Source organism: Ovis canadensis, chromosome 17 (genome assembly GCF_042477335.2).
Source record: "Ovis canadensis isolate MfBH-ARS-UI-01 breed Bighorn chromosome 17, ARS-UI_OviCan_v2, whole genome shotgun sequence".
NCBI classification, from domain to species: domain Eukaryota; kingdom Metazoa; phylum Chordata; class Mammalia; order Artiodactyla; family Bovidae; genus Ovis; species Ovis canadensis.
In genome coordinates this window covers 62,740,324-62,761,732 of record NC_091261.1, presented here as the reverse complement: position 1 = coordinate 62,761,732, position 21,409 = coordinate 62,740,324, and the positions used below count along the sequence as shown (strand labels likewise).

General features: G+C 37.9%; 1 protein-coding gene across 11 annotated transcripts in view; it reads right to left on the bottom strand.

Moving 5' to 3' along the window:
* The window catches only part of MPHOSPH9 (M-phase phosphoprotein 9), a 59,113-nt gene that overhangs the window by 16,438 nt on the left and 21,266 nt on the right, over nt 1-21,409 (bottom strand). For 6 of the 11 annotated variants that reach the window (XR_011249933.1, XM_069557697.1, XM_069557700.1 and 3 more), the window contains 9 exons: nt 20,922-21,028; nt 17,549-17,674; nt 16,927-17,387; nt 16,463-16,618; nt 12,565-12,652; nt 10,732-10,947; nt 7,156-7,203; nt 5,890-5,954; nt 4,390-4,491 (listed from right to left, as the gene is read on the bottom strand). Coding sequence is in view for 10 of the 11 variants with exons in the window: in XM_069557697.1 (XP_069413798.1) it covers nt 4,390-4,491; nt 5,890-5,954; nt 7,156-7,203; nt 10,732-10,947; nt 12,565-12,652; nt 16,463-16,618; nt 16,927-17,387; nt 17,549-17,674; nt 20,922-21,028 (1,369 nt within the window). In the remaining variant the exon portion in view is untranslated. The remainder of the gene's footprint in view (nt 1-4,389; nt 4,492-5,889; nt 5,955-7,155; nt 7,204-10,731; nt 10,948-12,564; nt 12,653-16,462; nt 16,619-16,926; nt 17,388-17,548; nt 17,675-20,921; nt 21,029-21,409) is intronic. The other 5 variants (XM_069557699.1, XM_069557701.1, XM_069557703.1 and 2 more) reach the window with 1 other exon arrangement.

The following is a 21,409-nucleotide window of genomic DNA, read 5'->3' as shown; positions in this document are numbered from 1 at the left end:
TTCTACTCAACCTTCTGTATGAGACATACCCATGTTAATACATATATAAACCTCTACCATTTTAATCATTTACCCACAGTACGACTGTATCACAAGTTATTTATCCTTTCCCCTGTTGGTGAATGTTTAGTTTTCAATGTACTCCCTTTTCAGCAATGCTATAATAAACATACACAAGAACTTCTCTAAGGTAAACATCTATTGTATGTGTGCTCAGGTGCTCAGCTGTATCTGACTCTTTGCAACCCCTTGGACTGCAGCTAACCAGGCTCCTCTGCCCGTCAATTTTCCAGGCAAGAATACTGGAGTGGGTTGCCATTTGCTACTCCAAATACCTATTAGATTAGTGAAAAAATAATTGAGATTTTGTATTGTTGAACCCTGGCTATTTGGCACTGGAATACCTTCTTAAATGTGGTTATGCTATACATAATTTTAATGCACATTTTTTTTGCTAATGACTTATTACTTGCTGTTTATATTTATTTTAGACTATAAAAATGATGTTAGATGAAAACCAAATTCAAGTGACTTTTTTTTTTTTAATTCAAATTCAAAATGGGTTGTAAAGCACCGGAGACAACTTGCAACACCAACAATGCTTTGGGCCCAGGAACTGCTAAGAAAAGTACAGTGCAGTGGTGATTCAAAAAGTTTTGCAAAGGAGACAAGAGCCTTCAAGATGAGGAGCATAGTGACCACCACTGGAAGCTGACAACAACCAACTGAGAGCCATCATTGAAGCTGATCCTCTTACAACTACACAAGAAGTTGCCAAAGAATCCAACATCGTAAGTGAAAGTGAAAGGGCTTCCCTGGTGGCTCAGCTGGTAAAGAATCTACCTGCAGTGCAGGAGACCTGGGTTTGATCCCTGGGTTGGGAAGATCCTCTGGAGAAAGGAATGGCGACTCACTCCAGTATTCTGGCCTGGGAAATTCCATGGACTGTACAGTCCATGGGGTAGCAAAGAGTCGGACACGACTAAGCGATTTTCACTTTCACTGGCATTTGAAAGCAAACTGGAAAGGTGAAAAACCTCACTGAGTGAGTGCCTCATGAGCTCATGCAAATCAAAAAACCCGTTGTTTTGCAGTACCGCTTTCTCTTATTCTACACAACAATGAACCATTTCTCATAGGATTGCGACATGCGACAACAAGTGGATTTTATACGAATAGTGACGACCAGCTCAGTGGATGGACCATGGACCGAGAAGCAGCTCCAAAGCACTTTCCAAAGCCAAACTTGCACCAAGCAAAGGTCATGGTCGCTGTGTAGTGGTCTGCTGTGCGCTTGATCCACTGCAGCTTTCTGAATCCCAGTGACAGCATTATATCTGAGAATATCGATGAGATGCACCAAAAACTCAAAGCCTGTAGCTGGTACTGGTCAACAGAATATGCCCAATTCTTCTCCAAGACAATGCCCAACCACGTGTAGCACAACCAACACTTCAAAAGGTGAACAAATCGGGCTACGAAGTTCTGCCTCATCCACCATATCCACCTGACATCTCGCCAACCAACCATCACTTCTTCAACCATCTCCACAACTTTCTGTAAGGAAAATGCTTCCACAACCAGCAGGAGGCAGAAAATGTTTTCCGAGAGTTTGACAAATCCCAAAGCATGGATCTGTACGCTATAGGAATAAACATACTTATTTCTCATTGGCAAAAATGTGTTGGTTGGAATGGTCCCTATTTTGATTAATAAAGATGCGTTTGAGCCTAGTTATAATGATTTATCTGGAGGAGGGCATGACAATCCACACCAGTATCCTTGCCTAGAGAATCCTATGGACCGAGGAGTATGGTGGGCTACAGTCCATAGCATCACAGTCGAACATGACTGAAGTGACTGAACACATAATGATTTAAAATTCACAGTCCAAAACTGCAATTACTTTTGTACCTATCTAATAACTAGCATCCTATTTCTTTTGCAACTAGTTTTTTGTTGTTGTTCCATATTATGTTAAGATTAAACCACATTGAGTCTAGTTCAGGAGTGGGCAAATTTTTTCAGTAAACAGCCAGATAATAAATATTTTAGGTGTTATCAGCCAGATAGGCTCAGTCCCAACTACTCACCTTTGCCACTGTAGCACAGACCAGCTACAGACAGCATGTAAGTGAATAAACTTGATGTAAGCCAATCAAACTTTATTTATGGACACTAAAAACTGAATTTCATATAATTTTCATGTAACATGAAATTTTTTTTTCCCCGAAAAATTAAAAACAAAAACCATTCTTTGCTCACAAACCCTACAGAAACAGGCCAGAGGCCTGGATTTCGCCAGGGAGCTGTCGCTTGTCAACCCCTGATCTAGTCTGTATATGGTCACGCTGAGCAGTATCACACATAAATGTATCACAATACACTGACATTACAGCTGTTGGACATCTGGGTTTTCACTCGCTCTTCATTCAATACATTCCCAACTGGCTTCCGCTTCTATGGCTCTACATAAACGGCTCTCCAGGTCATCAGGAACCCCCAGCTTGCAAATGCAAGGGACACTCAGTCCCTATCTCACTGGTTCTCATGGTAGCTCACTGGTTCTCATGGTAGCTGTTTCAGTCTCTCTCTCTCACTGGTTCTCATGGTAGCTGCTTCAGTCTTTCTCCTGTTTTTTAGCAGCTATTTCTCAGTTTCCTTTTCCAGCTCCTTCTCTACCCAAAACCACAACACTCGAGCTCTTCAGAGCTCTCACGTGGACTCACTTCTCACTAAACACACCCATCCATCCAATAAGTGCCACCTACAAAGACAAAACTCTAGTATTTATAACTCCAGTCTTCTTTCTGCACTCCAAATGTAAATTTATCATCCCCTGCTTGAGTTCCACTTGGAATTCACATGAATCTCACACTAAAATATTCAAGATGGAAATTCTGATCTTTACTCCATGTTCTACTCTTCCCATCTCTTCCCTGGTTCAATGTGACACCCTTGGCTGTTTAAGACAGAAACAAAGGTTTTACCTGGCTTTATCTGACACCTCCCTTTCTTACGCTCCATCTAACTCATAACCATGTTCTGTGGCTTCTACCTCCAGAATTTTCTCAAATCCTTCCCCCTCTACCCATTTCTGTGGCCTCAACCCAGCTAATACCATCTCTCTCCAAGTCCTTCAAGAGTCTAATTAGTCTGTTTCTACTCTTTTCCCTTCCTCATGGCAGGTTCACTGAACAAAATGATAAATCAGGTGACACCATTTTACTATTCAAAAAGCCTTCAGAGGTGCCCCAATGGACTTAGAGTAAAACTCAAACCCTTGACCATGGCTTAGACAGTTATGTATGATGGCAACAGTAAGGCCACACAAGCCTCCTCTGGGTTCTTCAAACATAAAACTAGCTCTCTCCTTCCTCAGGACTCAGCAAGACCACTGTCTCTGTGTGGAACACTCCCTCCCTTCCACACCTCTCTCCGGAACGACTCCACACACATCTTACCTCTCTGCTTACACGTCCCCTCCTCAGAAAGGACTTTCTCCCCAGGCAAACCTTAGTCTTCCTTTTATTCAATCTCAAACATCCAACTTCAGTTATTTACATATTTTTTTCTTTAAATAATCCATTATGTCCCACATAAAATAGATGAGTAAAAATTTAGACAATGTTTCTCCTTTGACAATTACAACTTAAAAAGGTTAACAACACAATCTAAAATTTTTCTGATAAAACGTCAATATTAGGAAGTTATAATCTATTCTCTATTACCTTTTTTATATAAAAATCATAATAAAAACCAATTCAAATTATGAAAAAACTTACTCTGTAAATGTATCATCAAGATAATGTTCTTAGCTTATGACAAAGCTAATCTGGAAAAACTAAAAAGAAAAATTCACACAACCTAATGCAGATCCATCATCATAAGTTTTCCATTAACACAGGAATGAAATTTATGGAAGTTACGAGCTACGGCAACTCACTCCAGTATTCTTGCCTGGATAATCCCATGGACAGAGGAGCCTGGTAGTTCATGGGATCGCAAAGAGTTAGACACGACTGAGCAATTGAGCACAAGGGCTAACAGACCCTTTGAGATGTTGTAGTCCAATGTCCTTGTTTTTACAGATAAGACTGAGCTCCAAAAAATTAAGTGATTCGTCTGAGGTCACACAGCTGGGCAGAGTCAAAAACCAAAAACCATCCCAATTCTCCTCAGTCCCAATCTGCTTTTACTATTTTCTCCTTTTGGCAAATGCCTCTGCTTAAGAGTTTTCACAATATCTAACAGTAAGATGCTTTCACACATAAGATCTGTGATGACATCTAACCCTGCCTTCTTCACCATTTAGACAGAGGAGTGTCTCAGCTCAATTATAGGATTTACCTATTACTAGTTTCACAGAGATTAAATGAAGTAACTTACTTGGCATGTGAGGGTCTCACGGGAGTTTTAGAATTATGACGAAGACTCAACATATTTTCATGCTCTACTTGCTTGACTTGAGCTTCAAGTTTTGAAATTGTCCTAATTCAAACGCAGTAAAATAAATTAAGTACATTTCAACAAGCTTAAAATACAGCTCAACTATAAATTACTTATTTAACAGACATTTCTAGGAAAGGGGTGACAAAAGAGATACAAATTCATAAAATTTTTTCATAGTAAAATGTCACATTAAACTTTAAAAAGCTGAACAAAATCAGGGAGAATATAGAAAGGCAAATAGAAAAAAATCCTACAAAGGAGTATTTCATACGCTGTAACTACAGGAAAAGGGAACAACAAATGCATTTAATATAGCAAGTAGAAAAAAAGTTTAGAAATTTGACTACAGATAAAACAGTACAAATTAAATACAAATAAAATTCAAGCAATCAAATAAATTGCAATTTGCAAATAAACTGCAAGGTGTTTAATTCTAACAGGTACATGACTTGTACAAAATATACACAGGTTAGGTTCTCACGAAAGAGGAAGCAGGCTTGCCATCCAAAGCAGACGTATTATCAAGAATTTGCTTTTTGAACAACTCTCAACTTACAGGCAGCTCATCTAATTTGTGCTATGTTCAGAATAACAGCTTATCTTCAAGTTTACCAACAGAAAATAAGTACTATGGCCAATTAATTATTTTGAGGCTTATCTTTGCATTTTTTCTGTTCTTTTAAAACTTTTGAATGTCTTTATCTCATCTTTCAAATTTAGATTCTTACCTACTCTGTTGCAGGGAAAGTTTGAAAAAGAAAGCTCTAACAGGGCTGACTGTGTATACCAATCTGATAACAAAACTATCCCTAGAATTGAACCCTTCACAAGAAAAGACTTGAGCAGACAAGAAAGCTACACAGTACTTCTGTTCTTTTCTGAGAAGTCCTTAAGAGCATGGTAAAATCTCTAAATAAGGGACATCATTAATCTCCAAACACAAAAATATACTCTGAAGCCAATTAGAAATATCTAATCATAGCCATAGGGGCCATTTACACACTGTGCCTTACCTAATTAAGCAAATCGGATCATGAATACAGTTCCTGAACCTGGTCTTTAAGAAATATATAATCACAAAATTGGTGTGAATGCTGTTTTCTTTTTGGAGCACAAAAGTAATTCAGTGAATTAGACTACTTCCTAAAATTCTTTTCAATGACCTAATATCACTTACGCTTTACCTATGCTAAGAAAATGCATAATGTTTAAGCACACACACACCTTGCAGGCACAGCCACCGATGTATTCTAATTAATTTAAACTCTTCGGCTAAAATAAAATGTATTTCCAGGTGAAGGGAAGATGAGGATAAAATCTAATCTCAAAGTGCTTAAAAATCCTCAAAAAAGGGTTTCCTTTCCCATCATTTACAATTTAGACACATATTTAAGGGCTGAAAGAACAATTAAAAGGTTTTTGCTTATTAGACTTTACCTTTTCAAATCAGAAATCTGAGTATGTGCATCAAGCAATTTGTTCTCAGTTATATTTAATGTATCCTATGAAAATAAAGAAAAAATTCAGATAACTGAAGACAAATATTTAGATGTAGTCTTAGTTTTATATTATGCACCTTAAGAGGAATATACCAAAAGAGAACTATAAAGAAAATTATGCATAATCAGCAAGTCTGGCATCAACCAGAGAAAATACACATAACACAAAGGGAAAAATGAGACAGCAAATACTGGTTTAATCAAATAGCTGTGTGTAAGTTCCCTTTTTAATAAAAGTGAAGTAAAGTGAAGTCACTCAGTCATGTCTGACTCTTTGCAGCCCCATGGACTGTAGCCTACCAGGCTCCTCCATCCATAGGATTTTCCAGGCAAGAATAATGGAGTGGGTTGCCATTTCCTTCTCCAACAGATCTTCCCGACCCAGGGATCAAACCCAGGTCTTCTGTGTTGCAGGCAGATGCTTTACCATCTGAGCCACCAGGGAAGCCCCATCCAAGTACTAACCAGGCCCAACCCTGCTCAGCTTCTGAGATCAGACGAGATTGGCCATGTTCAAGGCGGTATGGCCCCTTTTTAATAAATAAAGCCTATTAAGCTTTGCTCGATTAGAAACAATCAGTGTCAAAACTAACATTTTTAAACACAAACTGACTGAAACCTCAGTAAATGGAAAAACTAAAACCTGTAATAATGAGATTTCAGCTGTAACGACTAGCCCCTGAAACCCCAGACATTCTGGCTACCAAGCTGTGCTGGCCTTTTCATTAACCTTGGATAATCACAACCCTGCATTTTATGCAACAGAATTACTTGAAACTCACTTACTTATTGTGGAGTTTCAGTGAATTAGAAATTGTAGATCCCAAACAGAGTTTTAATTGTAAGAATTCAAACATAGGTTACTCAACCCCACAAAAAGCTACTGTTTTGCAACACAAAACTTTATATCTAAATAGTATTAACTATGCGCATTTGTATTTTATACTCTTCTAAAAATTTCATCTCACCTCAAATGAAGCAACCACTCAATAAATATTTTTTAAATTAACAAATTTAACAAACTTGTAAGTTCAAGGGTAGATATTTGAAAATAAGGATACTGACACAGAGAGGGTAAGTCTAGTTCAAATAGCCAGATGGGCACAAAGGAGGGGAGAAAAAAGGGAGACAGTCAGATCTCCTGACTTCCAAACTGATGCGTCTGCCCCACAGGAAGTTCAGAACATGAATCAGTGACCATTACCTTTACTCTTTCGTGTTCTTTTCCAAGGGACTCATACTCTCCTAAAAGCTACAAGGAAAAACAAAAGAATTGCATCACAAGATTAAATATTATAACATCAGTGGAGACTATAAAAACCTATAAAATCACTACCCATACTCTTCAAAGATGCTAGTGTCATGAAAGGACAATGTTAACACATTGTTTCAGATTAAAGGCAACTAAAAAAATGAGACACAAAAAAGGAAATAAAAGAGATGCGTGAGTGAATTCCCTGGTGGTTCAGTGGTTAGGCCTCCCATAAGCTGCACAGTGTGGAAAATAAACAGTCACATGTGGCTAGCAGCGATCATGTTAGAAGGCACAGTCCTATAAAATAGTCTGTGATCTTCAAAGAATTTGAAGGTTATAAAAGAAAAACAAAAACTGAGGAACTGCTCCAGATTAAAGGAGATAAAAAAGATATGACAACTCAATGCAGTATGTAGTCTTGGATCAGATCCTGAACAAGGGAAAAGAGATCTGTTATCTCTTTATACCAAAAGGATAACTAACATTTACAGTATAATTCACAAAAATTGAATGGAGCGTATAAATTAGAGTACTGTACTGGGAAACACATAGCTTTTTGAGGCAGAAGCTCAGTGTGTCTCCCTTTGCCTGCCACAGCTATCCATTCCTACTTCACCCCCTCAAAAGATTACTGTACTAATGTTACTTCCTAACTTTGCTACAGTTATATAAGACTGTCTTTGTTCTTAAGAAATATACCTTGAAGTATTTAGACATAAAGGTGCGTTATATCTCTAACTTACTCTCAAATGGTTTAGGAAAAATATTTTTTTCAATCATTTAACTACATGTGGACAGAATGATAAAACACATAAGATGTTATTCAGAATCTAGGTGAAGGGTATATGGAAATTCTTTATACAATTTTTGCAACTTTCTGTAAGTCTGATGTTATGTTAAAACAAAAAGTACAAGAAATTTTAAAAACCAGAAGCTCATGTTTTCTCACACACTAAAATTACACTACTAATACATTAAGTAAGAATAATAACCAAACAATATAAAGTTCTAATAAAATACAGCACAGTGAACAGAGTGTTCATATGCATGCCCTCCCGAAACTTTACTAAAATGACTGCAAAAGAATAAAAAAACATAGTGTTTGCTGATATGACATGCTGAAAATGATATTTTACTTCTATGATTTTCCTCCTAATAACTCCCGGTCTGATGATGAGAAAAACATTAGTCAACTCTCAAGGGATATCCTGCAAAACACCTGCCCAGTCCTCAAAACTGTCAAGGTCATGAAAAAGGAGGGACATCTGAGAAATTGCCATGGCTAAGAGGAACTTATGCAGATGGGCTGGCTAAATGTAACCTGGTCTCCTGGAGGGAGTCCCAGAGCAGAAAAGGAACATTAGGAAGAAAACAAGGAAATCTAAATAAACTGTTGTATTTATTAATAATGCATCAAAGTGTTCATTAATTGTGGCCAGACTGAAGTGAAGTGAAGTCACTCAGTTGTGTCCGACTCTTTGTGACCCTGTGGACTGTAGCCTACCAAGCTCCTCTGTCCATGGGATTCTTCAGGCAAGAATACTGGAGTGGGTTGCCATTTCCTTCTCCAGGGGATCTTCCCGACCCAGGGATCGAACCTGGGTTTCTTGCATTGGAGGCAGATGCTTTTAACCTCTGAGCCAAGGTATCATACAAATGCAAGATGCCAAAAACAGGGGAAATGGTGTGGGGCATATGGGGACACTCTACTGTCTCCTCAGTTTTTCTGTAATTCTAACTATTTCTAAAAAATAAAACTTTTTTTTTTAATGTAAAGTGGGGTTGTAACTATAAACGTTTTCAGATACGGAAGACCTCAAAATTTGTCTCATGCTTCTTTTTCTCAGGAGATGTACACTAGCAAAACAAAAGATGTAGAACCTACACAAAATGACAGATGTGGCACAGAAAAGAAGGAAAGACAGCTCCCAGCATGATGACAAGGGCAAGCCCTACAAATCTGTGCATCAAACCTCAGAGCAATCAGTTCAAACTGAAGCAAGGATACTAGGTAGGCAGGCAAGGGGAAAGGAAGTGCCATGCATGTTAAAAAGAAAAACAAACTAAGCAGATTAAAAATAAAGCAATTACTAAATTAAGGAAAAATATAATGAAAGTTGGAAGAGAAAGGAAATAAAATCACTGAACACTGCAGCTTAGCTCTAAAAAATATTTACATAGACATAAGAAATACTGAATTCGAATCCACCTATAAATAATATACTGTATTTAAAATCTAAGAAACCACTGATCAGAAATCATACCATTTTACCACTGATCAGAAGTCATACTATTTAATATTTACTAAAATACTAAGAGGTGGGGGTTCCCTGGTGGTTCAGTGGTTAAGAATCTGCCTTGCAATGCAGGGAACACCAGTTCAATTCCTGGTGCGAGAAGATCCCACATGCCATGTGGCAGCTAAGCCTGAGTGCCACAGCTACGGAGGCTGCACTCTGGAGCCCGAGAGCCGCAACTATTAAACTCTGCACAATGCGAGAAGAGAAGCCACCTCAAGGAGACGCCCATGCCCCACAAGGAGAGTAGCCTTCACTCTCCACGACTAGAGAAAGCTCACGCAGCAGTGAAGACCCAGCACAGTCTTAAAACGCTAAGAGGAAAAAAACGCTTCAATTGAAATAAGTCACTATAGTATCAAAATGTATTCCAATTTCAGAGTTGTAAAAAATAAGCTTCTTAGAATCAATTTAATCACACTGGAAAGAGGGGGACAAGTGTTTGGGAGCCAATGGTGAAAGAAAGCTAAACTGTAGTGATCTTGCACAGAAGGAAGTCAATATATAACATCTGAGACTGACAGGTTAAAGAGAAATTTAAGTTTATTACTTAGAAACAGGAAGCAAAATTTTAGAAGAAGTAACTAAAAGGGCTGAAAATAACAACCTCTAGGATAGAGGATTACAACTTAGGAAGAGGTGGAGAAGACTGCTGTTTCTCATTTGAAATTTGACCATTTAAACTATTTACATGTATTATCTTCATGAAAATAAATGTTAAAAAACAAAGCAGCAAGAATCAAATCTAAAGCTACCAGAAAGAAAATTTCAACAGCTGGAAATACTTTCAGATTTTTTATGTACTGTCACAAAAATATTAATAAAAATTTAAACTGAAAAAACCTGAAACTTTAATCCATTTTTAATGTGATACAATTCTAAATTTTAAATGAAATTAAATAAAAATGAATAATTATATCAAGCCTCTTCTAAATCTGGTTCATTTTACCTTCCAGACACACAGATGTTGATTTAAGACCACTCAAAAGCTGCCCTGCTAGAGACCGAAAGGCGTGGGAGTGACACCATAGTTCTGAAAGCCCTGACTTCCTGTTTCAAGATAAGACCCAACCGACTCAACCAGAAAGGTATACAGATATTTGCAGCAACAGCAAAGTCATGTAAAGCGAAAACAAACGTGAACTATGTCATAACAGCTTGTAAGGCTACAAAGACTGAATCGACTTTTAGCCAACCACAGACTGAGTTATCGTTACTTGTCACTTACATCTTGAAACATTTTGTTTTCTTGTTTTAGTCTTGCTTCTTTATCATCTGAGAGTTTGTAAGCATTCTCAAATGCCTCTTCCAAATCCTGAAGTCTAGATTTCAGTCGAATAATGGTATTGTCTTTTTCTTTATTACTTGTTCTCATTTCTTCAATTCGTTCCTGCAGAATTTTGGAGGCACTGCTGGCTGCATTGAAGCGTTCTCTGAAATCACTCTACAAAACAAAGACAAGGATAATATGTTGTTTTCAATAATAATAATTAAAAAAAAAAACAGAGGTCTCAATAGCAGCTAATAAACTGTGGACACTAAGATATAAAAACATAGAAATGGAAATGAACACAATTGATACTGTTATATCCTAGGAATGGAGACTAGAAAGGATTACCCAACAGAATAATACACAGAAAAGCACTGAGGCATTCTGATTCCAAGACTCATCTACAGACCACTTTAAAGAGGAAAAAATCACCATGACTATCAGGAAACTGAGAGCAAAACTGGAATTTTTTGCCTCACATTAATATTTATAGGGGAAAAAAAGCATTTCTTACCATATTGTCTCATAATGAAAATAAAAGAAAATTCAAAATGCATCTGATCTGTTAATATTCATTCAATAATCATTAACTGCAAATCCACCAGGTTACTAGGGTGCTAGAATTGTAAAATTAACAGAAACGTCCCTGACTTCATGAGTTTATAGTTCAGGAGGTGCAGTCACTCAGTTGTGTCTGACTCTTTGCGACCGTATAGACTGTAGCTGCCAGCCTCTCTCCTCTGTCCATGGGATTTTCCAGGCAAGAATACTGAAGTGGGTTGCCACTTCCTCCTCAGGGGATCTTCCTGACCCAGGGGATCGAACCCACATCTCCTGCAGGCAAATTCCTTACCACTGAACCAAATGGGAAGCCACAGTTTAGGAGGAGACAAAGATAACTAAATAAACATCAAAGACACAGAAATAATGTCTAGAACATAACGCATTTTCCAGCAAAACTTTGTTTGTAACATTACACACAAAAGAATAAAACTTGGCAGTGCATGGGGGGAAAAACAAGTTATTTAAGAGGAAAAGGTTAAGCACTCCTACTTATATATCTAAGAAAACTGAAAATATGTCCATAGAAAATCTTGTATACACATGTTCACAGCACTATCATTTATAATAGCCAAAAAGTGAAAACAACCCACCTATCACCTGATGGACAGATAAACAAAATGTGGCAGAGCCATACCACAGAAACTACTCAGCTATGAAAGAGTGACATACTGGCCCATGCTACCCTATGGATAAACCCTGAAAACCTGATGCTAAGGGAAAGCAGCCAGACACACAAGGTCACATATGATGTGATTCCATCTACACCAAATACCCAGAATAGGTAAACTCATAGAAACAGAAAGCAGAGTAATGGCTGCTTATGGCTGAAAAGAGTGTGTATGTGAATGGCAGGGATGGCTAAAGGGGTTTGGGATTTCTTTTTAAGGCAGAAAAAACTTATAAAATTAATTATGGTCAAACGTGCATAAATTTGTAAATATACTAAAACCCACTGAATTGTACACTTTAAAAGCATGAGTTTTATAATGTCCAAATTATATCCCGATTAAAAAATAAAATTTTTAAGGGGTAAAATATGTAGTTATCATATGAAGCCAGCAACATTCAAAACGGAATCTTAACAAGAAATCCTAAAGGAGAAGACAAGCAACATATAATGCTTTTATAAAAATATTCATTTGTCTCTAAAGTTCAGTTAATAAAAAAGCTTACATTTTTAAACATTTAGCCACTAGAACAATGACCAAAAATACCATACTTACTTACCACTTCTCTTTCCAGTAAGTTATTCTTATTTTCAAGTGTTCTCACATGACTAGTAGCTTCATTCAGAGCACTCTCTAATTGGCCACATCTAAAAAAATATATTGAAACAAAACAATCAAAAGCAATATCCTTTCTCTTGAAAGTGTTATAAAAATCTGATTCTCTAATATTACATAAAACAAATTTTCCAATGTTAGCCAAGACTAAGGATGCCATTTTAGTAAAATATATCCCAATGAACCTGATACTATAGCATTCAGGGAATATTAAAAATGATATGAAAAAATCTTTAAGAATTATTAGGTGAAAAAAGCAAGATATGAGCAGGTATTTGTATATTCAGATTCATAGCAGCATAATTCACAATAGCCAAAAGATGGAAGCAATTTTAAGTGTCCACCAAGGGATGAATGGATATAAACAAAAGGCTGTGTGTGTGTGTGTGTGTGTGTGTGTGTGTGTGTGTACATGCAATGGAGTATTATTCAGGCTTAAAAAGGAAGGAAAACTCTGACACATGCTAGAACATGGATGAACCTCAAGGACACAGTATGTTGAGTGAAATAAATCAGACACAAAAGAACAAATACTGTGATTCCATTCATACAAGGTACCCAGAAGCATCAAATTAATAGAGACAAAGTAGAATGATGATTGCTGGGGTTGGAGGGAGGGGTCATGGGGAGTTATTGTTTAATGAGTAGGCTAAAACAAGTTCTGGAAATGGATACTGGGGATGGTAGCACAACAATGGGAAGGCACAAAGCCAGTGAACTGTACACTTAACGTGCAACATACAGACGACTGCATAAACAGCTTGATCTTTGTCATGAAAACAATTTATACATGCATATACACTCTGATTTCTAAAAGGATGCAAAAAATTAAGTCTAGGATGTGAGAACAGAAGATGGGGTAGAAAGACTTCATATTATATCCTTGTATATTATTCAAATTGGCATGAATGTCCTTATTCTTATAATGAAGGACATTCTTTGTAAAGCTAATTATCATAGGACCTGAAAATAACAAAATACACAGAATTCAGTTAACATTTTGACTCAGTGTTTAATGATGTATTGTAAATAACAGCTAGTATTTATTGGGCACTGGCTACATACCCAGTCTATGTTAAGCACTTTGCATTCATCCTCACAATCCTGAGTCAGGATTGCCATTATTCCCACTTTACAAATGTGAAGAGAGAGACAGAGAAGACAAGTTCCTCCTGAGCCACACTAGGATTACGAGCAAGGCAGTCTGGCTCCAGAGTTCAGGTTCCTATCCAATATGCATCGATAACCTCAGATATGCAGATGACACCACCCTAAATGACAGAAAGCCAAGACAAACTAAAGAGCCTCTTGATGAAGGTGAAAAAAGAGAGTGAAAAAGCTGGCTTAAAACTTAACATTCAAAAAACTAAGATCCCATCCGGTCCCATCACTTCATGGCAAATAGATGGGGAAACAATGGAAACAGTGATAGACTTTATTTTCTTGGGCTCCAAAATCACTGCAGATGTTAACTGCAGGAATGAAGTAAAAAGATGCTTGCTCCTTGGAAGAAAAGCTATGACAAACCTAGAAAACCTATTAAAAACCAAAGACATTACTTTGCCAACAAAGGTCCATCTAGTCAAAGCTATGGTTTTTCCAGTAGTCATGTACGGATATAAGAGTTGGACCATTAGGAAGGCTGAGGGCCAATAATTGATGCTTTTGAACTGTGGTGCTGGATAAGACAGCAAGGAGATCAAACCAGTCGATCCTAAAGGAAATAAATCCTGAATATTCATCGGAAGGACTGATGCTAAAGCTGAAACTCCAATACTTTAGCCACCTGATACGAAGAGCTGACTCACTGGAAAAGACCTTGATGCAGGGAAAGACTGAGGCAGGAGGAGAAGGGGACGACAGAGGATGACATGGTTGGATGGCATCAATAACTCAATGGACATGAGTCTGAGCAAACTCCAGGAGATGGTGAAGGACAGGGAAGCCGGGCGTGCTGCAGTCCATAGAGTCGCAAAGAGTCACACAACTGAGTGACTGAACAATAAAAGCATCAAAGCCTTGCAGAAGTGAAATACTAATAAAACTGTTGATGAAACAGTGAAAATAATAATACAGTTCACTGAATAGTCAACTGTAGGTGTGCTGTTATTTTTCTGTTTTAATCACCACACTGATTCTGGGATACCAAAGATCTCACCCCCTAAGTTACAACTGTATGACAAGTGTTAATGGCCCCAACTGGAACTCCCAATTTACAATTTTAAAGTCTGAAAAAAACTGCTACATATACTGCCAACATAGTTATCAGTTTTTGTCTTAGGTAAATGATTTACCTCTAAGTAACCTCAGGCCAAACCAAATCCTTTGGGGGTAGTGGAAGGGGACAAAAATGCATTGCTCTTCATTTGCATGTTACAGGCACATTGACTCCAGTGCCATGGACTGCTGTTGTTATTAACACTTTCATTTATGTAAGACACTGACTTCCACGCTGCTCCTCCATTCCCTCATGACTTTGAGGGGTTCCAGACATAAAAATATTTTAACTAGTTTCCCTTTACTTTGTGCCTTCTTTGGCACCTTTTCTTTGACCTAATAAGGCCTACTGGTCGCTTTTGTCAGACTTCTGATTTCCAACAGGAAGTACCTGTGGTCATCTGTGCCTTCCTAAACACACACACACACACACATACACACAAGAATCAACTTCCCTAGCCTGCTATTTGTTCTTTTCTTTTCATCCTAGAAAACCTAAAACTAGTTTGTTTTTTTTTTCCCTTGCTCTTTTCAAACTACTTCTCTCTGCCACTGGACCCCATCCCCACCACCAACAGCAAAATGGAAGCAATAGAAATGACCAGGATGGATTAAGACAGCATGTTAACACCACAGCAACCACACACTGATATAAAAGCTAGTTTTACTCGTATTCTACAAGTTAAGACTGCTAACTGGACCAAAAGACTTCAGCTCCCTCATAATTATTCTCAAGCTTTGTCTTCTTTGCCCTAAAGAAGGATTATTTGCTGTCATCTAGACCCTATCAGTTTTCTTTCTTTTCTTTTTTTAAAAATAATTTTATTTATTTGTTCTTGGCTGTGCTGGGTCTTTGTTGCTGTGCGGGTTTTCCTCTAGTTGTGACAAGCAGGGGCTACTCTCCGGCCACTCTCCAGACTCTATGCACAAGAGCTTCGGCACTTGCAGCTCCCTGGCTCTAGAGCACAGGATCAATAGCTGTGGCACAAGGGCTGATGGCTTAGTTGCTCCTCAGCATGTGGGATCTTCCTCGATCAGGGATCGTACCTGTTGTCTTCTGCATTGCCAGGTGGTTCTTTACCACTGAGCCACCAGGGAAGCCACCCTTCAGTTTCCAATCTGTTTAATATCATTTGTAAAGTATGTTGCAAAGTATGCTGTAATTAATACTAGTATCTCTAAACTAAGCAGAAAGCTGTTCTTAATATGAGAACACACTCCTGTGTGCCTACGGTTTTTTTAAATGAGATAATTATTTCCACAGGTGCATGAGTGGCTACGTTAAAGCTATGCATATCTGGGTAAGAAAAAAGGACATCAGTCACAGACTTATTAGGAAATAAGTATACAGGACAAAACGACATGCCTTTACATATACAAAATCTGCTCAACTGTCTCAGTACTTTGCCCATATGAAACAAATGTCATCAATTTTCAGTATTTTGTACAAGGATGGCTCAAATCTTTAAAAATAATTACTTAGGCAAACATGTTTCTCTGAAGAATTTCAAATTGAAATTACATGCTTTCAAAGTGTTTTATCATCACAATATATTATGCTTTGGGTAAAATAATATATCCAAATTGGAGAAGCACTAACTTTACAGTTAAATTACAAGTTTTACCTCTCTACAAGAATTTGATTGGTTTTCTTCCAGTCTTCAGCTGCAGAAATTTCTTTTTCCTCCAGTTTCTGTTTCAAACTATTTATTTCTGATTCATAGTAAGCTCGAAGGTCTGCTATGTGTCGAGCATGCTTTTCCTTCAGGTTCTGCCTAATCCTGTTGGTGAGAGGAAAAAATATTTAGAAAGCATCTCCTCACTCTCTCAATAGGAAAAAACAAGAACACAATCATTCTCATAATCAAAAATACAGCCTTTTCCCTTTTACACCTATAGAAAATATGAGATTAATCTACAACTTGACAGCTACTAATAATAAAGCAAAAAAAGTTTATTTTTTAGACAGTCTACCTTAATTATTTTAACTTTTATGTATTACTGAAGTTCAATAAAAACAATTTTCATCATTTAAGCAGACATTAGAGAACATCTATTAACATTACAAGCCATTCCCAGAAGTACATACTTAGACAATACCACAGGATCCTCGAGGGAAGTCAGTGAAATGCATTCTGGGACACCATTGGCTGTACCTGGAAGCTGGGACTGACTGACTGAGACAGGCGGTCCCAGGACAGGGTTTTCTTCATCTACAGTGCTGACTGAGATGTCGTTACTACCAACGGTATATACTGAAGGAAACGTGGAACTGGTCCTACTCTCATTTCGGAATGCCTGATTTTTCCAAGAGTCCACTGGCGAAACTTTTGCATCTGTAGGATATTTTGGGAAACCAGATAACTGAGAAGTGATATGACTTGCTTGTGAAAACAAGTCTATGTCAGAGTGACTAGAGAGACTAGGTTCTAGAACAGAGTCCGGTGAAAAGGATATTCTGTCATCAAGAGTATTCAAAAAGCTATGTGGTTGAATCCCTGAAATCTGCTGATTTGGCTTCATGTGTAACGTTGGGTCCAGAGTCAGTACCTAGAAATAAGACAGAACAGTAAGCTTTCTCTCTCTCCACGCAGGTTTTTTTGTTTGTTTAAGTGAGTAGGCTTTAGATCTCCTAGGGAAAAGAAGCTCAAGATGCGAGTTAAAGTCAGGAAGCATCTTTTATTTTCACCCAGCAGTGCTGACAACTTTACCTCTGGCGGATGATTTGGGTTGGAAGCAGAAGTGAGATTCCTCTCAGGTAACTGCTTGTTTTCCCTTTGTTTTTTATGATAAATATCCTTCAGTGATGGTGGCTTCATCTCATTACTAGTATTAGACTTAAAGATATGAAACAAAATTATTCAAATATTATCAATGAATCAATGATGAAAAAAGTTTACTTACCTGATATCAAGATCAGCACCATAAAAAGGTTTTTTGAAAAATTTAAAATAAACCAAGATGCTAGACCATCAGATTTATAATAAGAGTTTGGAAGTCATTCCCCATTACCTGTTACCTATAAATATTAACGGTATAATTTTAACCTAAGATATTTAAAACCATAAGAACACTTTCAAAGAATAAAATCCGTGGTAATCTCCTTACTTAAAATAAGAACCAAGTTCTAAAGAAAAGACTTCGTAATGAGTGAATGAAGCGGAACAAGAAAACTTCCAGCCAGATTTATTTCCTATGCCTTGAAGGGACAGGTGTCAAGAGTGGAGTCGCCTAGCTCTGTAGTTACATGTTTAAGAGTTGGCAGTCCCTGGTGCCTCAGATGGTAAAGAATCCACCTGCAATGTGGGAAACCTGGGTTTGATCCCTGGGTTGGGAAGATCCCCTGGAGGAGGGTATGGCAACCCCCTCCAGGAGTCTTGCCTGGAAAATCTCCATGGACAGAAGAGCCTGGCGCGTTACAGTCCATGAGGTCACAAAGAGTCAGACATGACTCAGTGACTAAGCACAGCACACCACAGACAACAAGGAGTGTTAAGAAAGAAGTTACCCAATGAAAATAAGACCTCCTTTAAATTAGTTATAAAAACAAGAAGATACAATCCTAACTTCCACAACTGAAATCAGGGCTTTGCTACACTGGAAGTGTTACAAAGAGGCCTCAGCTCCAAATAGTAACACACCAGGCCTAACTTATCTCAAGATGGGACTTACTGTAGGACATGACAGGGTGCCATTTAACTCTGGGCCTCAAATTTAACCTGTGGACATTCTCTCAAATGGTATTACAGATTCAGAGAGATACATTGAAAGTACTGAAAGAACACATTCGTCATACAGCTTTAAGCTTTTAAATTGTCCCATTTCCAGATACTACAAAGACTGCCGAGCACCATGAATTAATATTTTTTAATAAACCCTTAACTAGCTTGTGAAAAAGACAATTATAATTTGTGTGTATGCATTAAAGGCATTAATTTGTTAAACGTAAACTTTTAAAATTAATGATTTCTATAACCCCACTTTGAAATTTTACTTTTATATACCTATAATCTAGAAGCCTTTTCAAGCGCTAAAGCCTACGCTGAGCAGCAGTTCTTCCGCTCTGGCTATAGCCTGAGGAAAACTACCCCGGGGGCCTGGGTGAAGAGTTACAACTATTCTATTTAGAGCTCATAGTAATACAAAGTGACTTTTTTCACCTTGGAATGGGTGAAGGGAAGGATGGACAGAGAGATGGGTAAATGAATGAATCAAAAACAGAATATTAGAGAAACACTCGGAAAGTAGCCTTATAGTGGGGCTTCCCTGGTGGCTCAGTGGTAAAGAATCTGCCTGTCGATGCAGGAGATGCAAGTGACATGGGTTCGATCCCTGGGTTGGAAGATCCCCTGGAGAAGGTAGGGCAACCCACTTCAGTATTCTCACCTGTAAAATCCCATGGACAGGGGAGCCGGGCAGGCTACAGTCCGCAGGGTCACAAAGAGTCAGACACGACTGAGCACACACAGCCCTATATGAGGGACTGCTTCTTTTTTTTGCCATGCCACAAGGCTTGTAGGATCTTAGTTCCCCAACCAGGGATTGAACCAAGGTCCTCAGGAGTAAGAGCACGGAATCCCAACCACTGGACCACCAGAGAACTCCCTTTGCACTACTTTTACGATTTCTCTTGTCATATTTTAACATCTCTGAACAGAGGATGCCTCTTATAATTAATGGTATCCTACAAATGCCTTTGGTCAAGTAGTAGCTGTGACACAATTGTCATTGGCTGCTCATATGCAAATAAAAAAGCCATCAAAATTAGCCAAACAGGTGTCAGCAGCTTGGAAGAAAATCCTAGTGACTTGAACCTGTGCTGAAATCCCTGAGAACCAATATTTAAGGGACAGTGAATCAGCTGCTTGAGCAACATTCCCCATCTGAGGGTCAAATACAGGTCAGTCCTACATAACTACTAAGCCAGGTAAAAACTCAGCACCAAGGCTTTTTATTCTCTTTTAAAGAAATGTAAAGTCACCAATGCTCTTGGTGGCCCAAGGGGAATGGAGTATGGAAAACACAGAAACCAGCACTGACTTAAGAGAAGAGTGGGAAGAGTTAAGCCCCTGAAGGTAAAGATGTTTCAACTAACTTACTTCACTTATATTTTTCATTAAGTATGTATGAGAAATAGATGACAAAAATATGTTTAAGTCTATAAAACATAAATTTAGTGATAAGAAAGCACTGCATCAGTCTAATTGATGAATGTTTTTTTCTTGGTAGAATAGGAAGCATGAAGTCTTAAAACTGATGGGAACTTTATATTTTGAGTCAACAAAACAGAGTGTTCATTTACAGATGCTGCAGATCAAGAAAACACACACAGTGAGCCTATGACTGCAAAGCCCACTGAGTCTCCCAGACCCCTCAATCTCACTTCCCCATCCCTGCCTTCTTTGGGTTTATCTGTCTCTTTTACTCTTTTCCTGAAGGATACAGTGCTGGTTTCCACCTTCTCTGGGACTCAGATGTCCACAAATCTGCTGGTCCCGTGTTTCCCTGTCCATCTACGCCTGTTACTTGTATTTACAGCTCTCCTGGTTACTTTAATCATATCTCTCCTTTCCTCCAACCTATTTTCTCATTCCCTGATCTAAGCACAGGAGAGAGAGAGATATATATATCGATATACATCGATATGCACATACTGGATATTTTTATTTCTTTGCTTTGAAGTCAATAAAATATTTACATTCCTCGCTCAAAGAAAATCAATACAGTAACTTAATTATGACAAAATGGATCAGTGGGAGGTTATAACAGAGCAGAAAATCAAAACCAGGTCTGGAAACGGGAAAAGAAGTTTATCTGTGTACTTACTACATTGAAAATAGTGGACACAAAACCATGTCATTTAATTTCATATGACACTGGGCATTTTAAATTTCATTTTTAAGTAATTTTCCTAAGATCACACAAGCAATGAATGATAGAGACCAAATCTGAAAGCAGGCAGGTATGATTTAAAGCCCATGCCTTTTTCCTGTATATCAGAAATTTAAAAATACAAAATTTATAAATGAAACAGTATACAATTGTGTAACACAAATATACATGTGTGTCACGTTACTAAATTACCTGGCTTGGTGATATATCTGTGGAGGAGGCTGGTGCAAATGTCTTCTCTAAAGTCTCAGGCAAAGAGTGATACATGTCCTTCTCCTCCAGTTTCCAGTAAGTCAGTCCTAATGTGAAAAAATATACAGAATAGATAAAGGTGAGGAAAAAGAATAATAGTGCTTTCTAGAAAAACTTATTTCTACCTAAAGAAAATTAAATATGGGAGGTTTTGGCTACCTGGATACAGAAAATTGAATTTAGAAGGGAAAAAAATTCACTTAAATGTCTTGCCATGTAGGAGTCCTAACTTAATGATTCAAATATTTTAAACTGAACTATAAAATAAATATTTAAGTTTTTTTTATGTGGACCATTTTTAAAGTCTTTATTGGTTATAATATTGTTTATGTTTCGGTTTTTTGGACATGAGGCATGTGTGATTAGCTCCCTGACCAGGGATCGAACCTGCACTCCCTGTGTTGGAAGGTGAAGTCTGAACTGCTGGA